Source organism: Antrostomus carolinensis, unplaced genomic scaffold, assembly GCF_000700745.2.
Source record: "Antrostomus carolinensis isolate BGI_N321 unplaced genomic scaffold, ASM70074v2 scaffold50794, whole genome shotgun sequence".
Taxonomy (NCBI): Eukaryota; Metazoa; Chordata; class Aves; order Caprimulgiformes; family Caprimulgidae; genus Antrostomus; species Antrostomus carolinensis.
This window is the reverse complement of record NW_010311056.1, coordinates 1-9,756: the sequence shown is the minus strand read 5'-3', so window position 1 is coordinate 9,756 and position 9,756 is coordinate 1. Positions and strand designations below refer to the sequence as shown.

Below are 9,756 nucleotides of genomic sequence, written 5' to 3'. Positions count from 1 at the left end.
TGTTTTTGGTTTTGGGGGGGGGGGTTGGGTTTTTTTTTGTTTTTTTTTTTTTTTTTTAGGTAAGTGATGTTATTTATTGGGCTGAGGACATTATTTTCCTGTTTCTGGCCCAATCCTAGGATGTCAAATGGTGGCCATGAAAAATGTCAAAATGTTTAAGATCTTCTAATACTACCTAAACTATGTGTATTCCGTGTATTACCAGTTGGGTAATGTCCAAGACTATAACCTTGGCTTTGAAGCATGCTTCATAGCATGTTGTCCTGAAATCAGGGATCTTGACAGCCCTACTGCTAAGCTGATACGCTTGCTTTTTAAAATTTATTTCTTTAAAATAAAGTCCTGAAAGCCCTCAAAACCAGAGAGCTGGAGCTAGAACCAGGAAAGAGAAGGCTTTTGGGCTGTTAGCTCCTTATCAGTCCACTTATTCAGTATATTGGTGATGTTTTTTAGTTTTATCTTTTTTTAACGGTAAAACATATGTTTAAATATAATCTTTACACTTATGAATTACATTAATTTTCTGGGGCAGGATTCTGTAGAATCATAATTTTGTAGACAAAAGCTTAATCACTTTTTAAAAAAGCAACTTGTCATTTTTTTTTTTTTAAAACACAGAACTTGAATTTAGGTGACTGCTGGATTATGCAAATTTTCCTCTCCAAAGGCACTGCTAAATTTTGGCACTTTTGCCTGTTAACTGGACTTCTACAGGTTTAAATCTGCAATGTGTGCATTTTAACATTGAGTTGTACTTTGCTCAAAATATTAGGAAGGCTGTATTAAACTGATCAGGCTGAGTTAAAACTGTGAATTGATCAAATTCATGTCCTCTGCTAAAATGAATTATGTTTTCACTCCCTTTTGAGATATTAGGCAGTTAAACTTGTTCGGCTATTTAATGCCAAAAATCTATTTTTCCTTAATCTCATTCTCAGCTGTGCTATTTTGAATCAACTTGTAACCTCTTTAGATGGTTTGTTTGAATATCACAACTGTATCCTTCTACCTTCTAAACTGCTGTCCTTGGCTTGCAGGGGTTTCAACCCTTTGACAGTTACAGGGATGTTATGTCACTAGATGACAGAGATAATGACTATAAGTAATGTTCTGCCCCTTTCAGTGTAAGGTGTAAACTTGTAGCTTGTCCTTTTATGCTAAGCTTTCTTTCTGCATGAACTTTGCTATTTATTAGGTGGGATATCTGTTTTGTAGTGTTTATTTCTAATGGTTTTCTTAGCTTAATCTATTGCTGGTCATGCTATGGACAAATTGTTTCCTACATACGTGTGTGTATATTTTAAAGATATATATATATATATAAACTAAGAAATGACTGTTTAAGAGTGTATAAATGATTTGACATTGTCTGGTCTCTTTGTGGCTTCCATAAGGCCTCTCGGGAGCAATGCACTCTCACATATTTCCTCAGGCTCATTTTGGTAGGTGGCCACATTTGGTATCAAGTTTCTTGTGGCTAATTGTTCTTGCTTGTAGAAGCTTATTGATAGCTATCTGGTTCTCTGCACATAGAATTTCCAAAGACTTTCCATTTTATTTTTTTTTTTTTTTTAAATGGAGTGGGTGTGGGTATTGGCAACTGGGCAAAGGGAGAGTAAAGCATACATAGACAACCTCTTAAGCAACTAAAACAAAACCATTATTGATATCTTCCATGGTCACAATGTAATGATAACAAGTTGAGTGACTCTTGAGGTTTCTACCAACAGTAGCTTGATGCCTTTTGGGATCTCCCAAGTCTCTGCTCATTTTGTTGTGCTTTTGTTTGCTGTTTTAGCAAGTTTTCCTGTTGAATAGCTTCTCTGCTTACTGTAACTTGAACAATGTTAATAATTGTGCATACTTTGTCAATAGTTTATGTATGTAAAATGTCTTGCCCTTAAGTACTTTTGGTATAAATTTTTCAAATGCTAATTAGGCTATATCCATTAAATATATATATTTTTTTAAGCAGTTGAGCTTGCATAAAAGCTAACTTGTAACATTTCAAGAGAAAAGTTCTGTCAAATGTTTAACTAGAATGAAATGCCTGATGGTTGTATTTGTACCAAAAAAACCTTTATATGCATATCCTTTCTAGATTAACTCCCAAAAGACTGAATAATGGTTTTGTTACTAGATTTTTTACTTGATGTGCTCCTGTTTATTTGCTGAAGGCATGTGGAATTGCATATGAGCTATGTGTTCTTTACTTGAAATGTTCAGCAGAGAATCAGATTAAAAGTTTTGGGGGGCTTTTTTTGGGTTTTTTTTTGTTTGTTTGTTTGTTTTAAGTCTTACCTCAACAGTAAGAGCATTTGCAATAGGAACTTTGTGTTCAAATAATGTGCATGGTGAAAGTTTCCTTTAAAGCAACATTAAAGATGGGATGAAGAGAGAGGGGATGCATGTATCCCTTATGATTTTTTTTTTTTTTAACTTGTAATTTCCTGGAGTGCAGCTTGAAGTAGGAAGATCCCTTCATCCTTTTCTCAGGAGAAAAACAGAGGGGCTTATGCTTGCTTCTGATGTGTACAGAGTTTTACCAGAAAAACTCTGGGGGAAGTAAAAGATAATGTAGATAATGTAAAAAATAATTTTCTTTTCAGAAACTATATCTGAACGTGCTGGATCTAGTACATTTTAAATTATTGCATTCAGTTTTAAAGTGCAAAAGTAAATTATGCACCTAGTTGGTGGTGATCCAAGCTAACAAATCAGTTCGGTGGCTGTAGAAGTTGAACCTAACTTTTGTAGGGTCACTGAGGCACTGAGAGACTTTTCTTAACATGGCATTATAGTAATTTGTCTAACAAAACAAGTGTTTTCTTACAAATAATTTAATGTTATTTTTTGCCGACCAGCAGCAACATTTGGTACTGCATCCATGAGTATGCCTGCAGGATTTGGAACTCCTGCGTCCTACAGTCTTCCTACTAGTTTTAGTGGCAACTTCCAGCAGCCCACATTTCCAACCCAGGCAGCTTTCCCTCAACAGACTGCTTTTGCTCAGCAGCCAAATGGTAGGTCTATATGTTTTAGATAATCTTGTTTAAATCAGAAACACGGAGATTCTGTAAGTTAGCAATAACGGGTGTTTATTTATTTCTATATGAACTTCATAATGATATTGTTGAGGGGTTCACACACTGTTTTGGCTCTGTAGTTGAGCTTCCTGACTTGGCTATGTGCAGCAAAGTAACTGAAATTTTACCATAATCTCAAAGGGTTTTTATGCAAGAAGGATTGTTTTGTCTTCATTTTTGGAGTGTCTGCAACCAATTATAATACTTCCTCTAACTTCAGAAAGTACTTTCTCCCTAAATTTAAATGATAAAATAACATTGAAAAAAGTGCTTATGTAGAAATTGGAAATTGGTTAGCTCTGAACAGTTGAAAATAAACCAAAATGCCCAGCCATATTTTTTTTTTTTTTTTTTTACACTTACATTCACAATAGTGTTTAAATAGGATCAGTCCTCAGGATTGTGCAGTCCAAGCTTCCACTTATTTTTGTGTGGGACCTGCAGCAAAGAACTCTTTGAAGACTGATTACTATTATTAATATTTTTCACTTATCTTTCCAAGGAGCAGGTTTTGCTGCATTTGGACAGGCAAAGCCTGTAGTAACTCCTTTTGGACAAGCTGCAGCTGTTGGAGTATCTAGTAACCCTTTTATGGTAAGTGAGTTGTTGCATGATATTAATAACTTCTGTATGTTTAAAGAGGCATAATCTGTAACACAATTTAGAAGCACACAATTTTTTTTTTTCCTTCAAATAAGGGAAGGCAGCATGTGGATCTCCTAAATGCAATTTATTAATACAATGACATGGCATTTGTAAGGCTGTTAAAGTCAAAACAGAGATACTTGTATGTATACATGCTCTTACATTAGTGTAATTTCAGAGAACCACCAAAAAAAACCAAACTGCAACATAAACCAGAAATATTTCATAATAGGTTGTTTTCTTTTTATATATCCTGCATTTCTCATTTACAATATGGAAAAAAAATCTTAAATATTTGTCTTATTTTTCTCCTTTCATTTTCCCCCAGGCTGGTGCACCAACAGGACAATTTCCAACAGGAAGCTCATCAACCAATCCTTTCTTATAGCCTTATAGACACTTTACCCAAAAGAACTCTTATGTGGTCACATAACATCTCTGCGCCTCTTGCACTGTTGTCTTGTTTCACTGATATTAGCTTTAAACACAAAAGAAGTCTTTAAGAAGTAAAAATAAAAGCCTGCATTGTGTACCTTTAAAAAAAAAAAAATTAAAAATACACGAAAAGCAAGAAAATCACCCCCCCACACACCAGGTAATAACGTGCAAAACAGAGGGCTGTGGTAACATCCTTGAACCTGTGAACTGGCAGGTAAAAAGTAGCGGTATCATGTATATTAAAATTGGCTAATAAGTTATTGCAGATACCACATTCATTATGCTGCAGTACTGTACATATTTTTCTTAGAAAATAGCTATTTGTGCATATCAGTATTTGTAACTTTAACACATTGTTATGTGAAAAATGTTACTGGGAAATAGATCAGCCACTTTAAGGTGCTGTTGTATCTCTTGGAATGAATGAGCTACATCATTTTAACCATTGGTATTGGAAGTCATGAAGTTAAATTGAAGGTTTGTTCATTTCTCAAAATGTTTTCCTTTCCTAAGAGCTCTTCTATTTATACATGCCTAAATCTCTAATGTTAGAGGGATACCTGTCTGCATAATAAAGCTGATCATGTTTTGCTACAGTTTGCAGGTGAAAAAAAATAAATATTAGAAAAAAACAATTGTGTAGCATTATTTCTGTGCAGTAACATTTTATTGGGTTAAAATGTACATGTTGTGAGTCACGTACACAGATGAGTTATCAAAAGTATCAAAAGTAATATGCTTAAAGGTGAGTTAAGCTTAAAATTTTCAAATGCCTCACTTGGATATGTTTCTTTGTCCTTGTGATTAAGCTTGCTGTTTGAACTCAAGTGAACTATTGAACAGGAAAGTGTTAAGTGAACTGGGATTATTTTGACAGAAAGCTGTGTAGTGAAGGACACCAGGAGTACTGGGGAGGGTAGTTACTCGAGAAATGGTTAGCTGCAAAAGACACATAGTTATGGGTAGCTAATGACAGCTTTTGAACAAGACTTAGCTGTGATCAGAACAGTATGTGTAATAGCCGGCCGAGGTGCCACAGATGTAATAGCATTCTCTTTATTAAAATTTGATATATATTAGTAAGACCTCCTGTGGAATATTAAATTCATCAGATATTTTTTAGTTACTAGAATGTTTCCTGTCATACTAGAATGGAATTTGTAGAAGGGAAAAAAACATCTGGCTTGTCTAGTCTGTAATAGTAAGAAGGTTCACAAAAAATACAACTCTGCATCAAAGTAATTGGTGATTGTGTGTTAAACACAGAGATAACTTGGCTTAAGTTCAAGTGTAATACTGGAACTGAGCAAATAATGTAAATACATCATGAATACATAAACTTACTGGGGTGTAAAGGCAAGCTCAAGCAGCTTTTAAATGTATGGTTTTTTAAAGGAATTAATGATTTTTACTTTCTTGTGAGCTGAACTGGGGAAAACATTAGTTACTTTCGACTCTTGGCAAATCTGGAAGTGGTAAAGGGACACAATGGGATTTGTTGCTGTCTGATATAGTTGACTCCAAAGTGGGTATTACTGAATAGCATTGCCTAATTAGCTTTAGTTATATCCAAACTTTAACTGGTGTTATTTAAATAAGACTGCCTTGTATAGAAATTGAAGTGTCTCCCCACAGCTTAAAAATAAGTTAGTTTAGGAGGTTTTTTTGCTTCCAAGGGTAAGTGTGTGTGTCATAGCAGTTGTCAAACATAATTAATGCATATGCTTATCAAGAGAGACACTTAAAGGAAAGGTTGATGTGTTGTATTTGAACATATTCAACAAATTCACAGCAAAGCTGTCACTGCCTCAGTAGCAGTTTATCTGTATATGATGACATGTTTTCCTTACAGTCCTGTAACTTCAGGTTTCTGAGGAGTGTATTGTCTGTGTGGAATCTGACATGACTGCATTTGGCCATTTGTAAACTAAAGTGGCAGCATTACTATGTTATATAGCATTGCGGTAATCCACCTTTGAACATACAGAAGTAGGGTCTTTGGGTAAAAATTGGTTTATTGCTATTTGTGAACTTGCTTTAAAAATATATGTCACAACTTCCAGTTAAAAAAGTCTTAAGTTTTCAAAAGGTTTCTGTGGCAAGTGTTCTCCCAGATCATCTTGCTACTATGGGGCATCTGCTTCTTTAGATTCTCTAGGAATGTTTGAAGGTCTCATGCCTATGACTAAATTGCCTTTTAGTTGAAATATTCAGTAGAAGTGAAAGTTCAAAGGCTGCATTCTATACGCTCTTCTTTTGTGAGGTTCAGGCATCTGTATGCACTTGCTTGTTGTGCTTATTGAGCATTAATAGAAGTTTTGGTGTTAGATGATTAAATTTGAGTTGAAATAGAAGATTGTTTAAGGATTGTTTGGTATTAGAACTACTGGTTGAAGAAATCGGGCAAAATGCATCATCTTGTTGACAAAGCTCTTTATGCTGCAGGCTTATAAACAGTCTGTTTTGCCATTGACCAGTCTTGCTTGATTGAGCTTTATGTTTCTCTTAATTTGTTGTTCAGTTGATGCAGCCTTCTCCACTGTTGCTTGCAACCATTCTTTTTGTCTCCTTTGTTAATCATCAGTGTTTTTACCAGCCACACTGGTATTTCTGCATTTGATGGCGACAATGGTGTATATGCTTCTGATAAGGAAAATTCCGGCTATGAATGTAAAGTAGCTGCTATAAATGAGAAACTGGAAAATGGAGATGGAGAAGAAGGAGGGAGAGTCAACAACTGCTTTTGCTGTTAGGTAATAACTTAAGGGGAGTCCTTCCACTGCTGCCTTCCCTGTCACCCATGCCCCAAAATGATACCATCTTGAAAGGATTCAAGAGGTCTGGTTGCTTGACTTCATACTGTAGGAGGTCTGTGGTTGTAAAAGGAAGAGGAGAGAATACTCTGTTTTGTGCTTCCTCCCCTGCCTCGGAAAGGGCGGAGGACAGCTGCCTTGTACTTTCTGCCTCTTCTCTAAAAAGATGGCAGCTAAAGACTTGGACCTCATTCAGTACGTAAGTTTAAAGTTTAGATTTAGAGAATTAGTGGGGAATCATGAGCTTACTTAATTAGCAGAATTACAGTAACTTAAAGATGCAGCCAATGAAATTATGTAACTTAGAATTACCCTAGTAATAGACCCATAGACTGCCTTTAGGCTTGCTCCCTGCTTCTGTTTAGGCTATTTTGAAAATAAATTTGTGAATAGTAAGCCTTTAAATAAAAAAAAACCCTGAGTAATAGGTGGTGGTCATTCCCTTCTGCTCTGTGAAAATATTCTTAAAAATTATTGCAGAAATGCAAAATTGGCAGGACTAGAGGACAAAGTAGGTTGTAGTAGCTACTGCCAGTTTGCTTTAAATGAGCCTGTATTTCAAGTGAGTAACTGTCCTAAGCTAGCCTGTTACCTAATGTCTTCCAAAAGGCTAATCTTGGGTAGAACCCTCGTTTGGAGGAGAGTAGGAGAACTAAGAGCAGTGAGAGTAGTGTGGCTTACCTGGGTGCTGATATCCAGTCCCAGACCTTTTGAATCTACTACAACAACAGTTAAAACTGTCTGAATCACCAGTGCAACAAAATTGTTGAAGCCAAACATCAAAGCATAACGCTCCATGCTTAGATTGACAGCAATCTGAAACCTGTGAATGAATGTGCAGGTTAACTAAACTGTGGAGAACATGGACAATTTACTAATGAGAGGAAGTCTGAGAACAATTTAATGGTCACAGTGGATTCTTTGTAGGATAAAGCCTCTTTAGTCTTGGCTATTAAGCTTTAACAGCTTCATTTTGGCTGAAATACCTTGTTTTTCTGGCTTTGGTACTTTTGTGCATCCTACTTCTCTTTTACTTATTTGAGTTGATTTTTTTGCTAGACAGACCTGTGTATGTTCATTTGATCGTTTAGAGAATACTTGTACATAGATCATTAAACAGTTAAATGCAGAATAAGGTAGTTTCTGACTTGGAGCAACTTATTATAATTGGTATGTCATATAATTTTAATTATAGCTTTATATAAACTGGAAATAATATATGCTGTTTTCATGGCCTATTTAAAAAATCTTAATCCAGGAAAACTTTCAGTAAAATTTTGATAAATTTAATGTGACACTGATTTAAATCAATTAAACTAGAACAGTTGTGTATTATACTTACGTTGCTATTGTTATAAGGAGCATATAGCATGCTTTAAATGCCAGGTAACCAGCATAACATGCCCAGATGTTGTCAGTAAAGTGCATGAGAAACAGAGAGCCAGCATCCATTGCAGAGAAAACTCCCAAAGCCAGTTCTCCACAGAGATCCCAGTTTACTTTGACATACCCAACTGCCATCGATGTTGCTGAGCCTAAAAATTTAAAAGTAATAATTAAAATTCTGAAACATTATCATCCTTCTAGAGCCATTGCATAACTGTGTAAATGTATCATGCCAGGAGCTCATGAGACTGTTACAGCCACAATGGGCTTTGATAGTGGTGTGGCTTCTATTTTGTATTTAGTGGTGTGGGAGTCTTCTGTTTGTTTGGGTTTTTGGGTTTTTTTTTTTTGCTTTGCTTAAAGAGCCTTTAGAGACTGAAATATTCTGAGAAAGTGCCTCATGCCTAAGGCTGGAGGCAGCAGTGTGCAGTACATTGTTACTCCATTTTTTGACAACTGTGAGCAAAGAAAAGAACAATCCCACCAACCATTTGCTGCTAAAATATGCATGATGGAGCTTAAGTCCTTCATGTAAAGAAATGAAAATCTGGTTGCACTCCTTCATGCTTTTGTTTTTTTTTAATGAAAACATCTTTTTAAGTTTCTGGTTAAAAATCTTATGAACTGCATTTGCAAATGCTTCTTTTTAAAAAAAAAATAAAAAAAAATCTCTGCAATAATGATGAGGTTTACTTTTCTTCCCATCTCAGTTCTGGAGAAATACCATCTATTGCTGTAAGAAGGTTATCCAGCTATGGTGGGTTTTTTTATGCTCCTTTAGCACAGAGGCTCCTGTAGGTTTATGAAAGCTCTTTGAAACACAATATACTGAAGTTAGTAGCTCAAGTGCAAAGAGAAGTCTTTGTGGGTCCAGGCAGATTATACAGTAGTGAGGTATCAGTGTCCAGAGAGTAGCAGTTGCCTGGATGTTTTCAGGTAGGCTAGCACACTAGTGCGAAATTGGACTTCATTTGCTCATTGTGTGTGCTCTTCATCAGAATTTAAAAAGTCATGGCAGGCCTATTCCTTCGGTCCATCACTTTTCATTTGGAGAAAAATTAATGTTCCAAAGAGAGCTGTGAACTTAAGCTCTTAAAACACTTCAAAATCAGACACCCCTAAGAGGGAAAAGCTTGTATCTATGTATTTTTTAAGACTATTTTTGAAGACCTCACTGATAAAGTTGTGCAGCAAAAACATGCTTTGCACACTCTTTGTGTGTTTTATATTGGAGGCTGTTGCTGTTGACCTTGGTCCTTATAGGAAATAAACAAAAAGGCACCAAAGACATTACTGAAGAATGCTGTCAGCATACGATGAATTAGAAGTAGTTACTAATGATCTTTTACTTACCCAAAAAAGTTGCTATTGCTTCAACAGCTCCGTTG

General features: G+C 35.6%; 2 protein-coding genes across 2 annotated transcripts in view; one reads left to right on the top strand and one right to left on the bottom strand.

Moving 5' to 3' along the window:
- AGFG1 (ArfGAP with FG repeats 1) overlaps window positions 1–4,801 on the top strand; it is a gene marked incomplete at its 5' end in the record, with an annotated part of 16,891 nt that extends 12,090 nt beyond the window's left edge. The window contains 3 exons of the mRNA XM_010166600.1: window positions 2,865–3,023; window positions 3,589–3,680; window positions 4,060–4,801. Of these exons, the coding sequence (XP_010164902.1) occupies window positions 2,865–3,023; window positions 3,589–3,680; window positions 4,060–4,119 (311 nt within the window). The remainder of the gene's footprint in view (window positions 1–2,864; window positions 3,024–3,588; window positions 3,681–4,059) is intronic.
- Window positions 4,802–6,742: 1,941 nt separating this feature from the next.
- Window positions 6,743–8,517, bottom strand: LOC104523882 (thiamine transporter 2; the record flags this gene model as incomplete). The annotated part of the gene is made up of 3 exons (XM_010166599.1): window positions 6,743–6,865; window positions 7,664–7,805; window positions 8,325–8,517. Coding segments are annotated over 3 exons (458 nt in total), but the record flags the coding sequence as incomplete, so codon positions are not given.
- Between the last annotated feature and the right edge of the window lie 1,239 nt (window positions 8,518–9,756).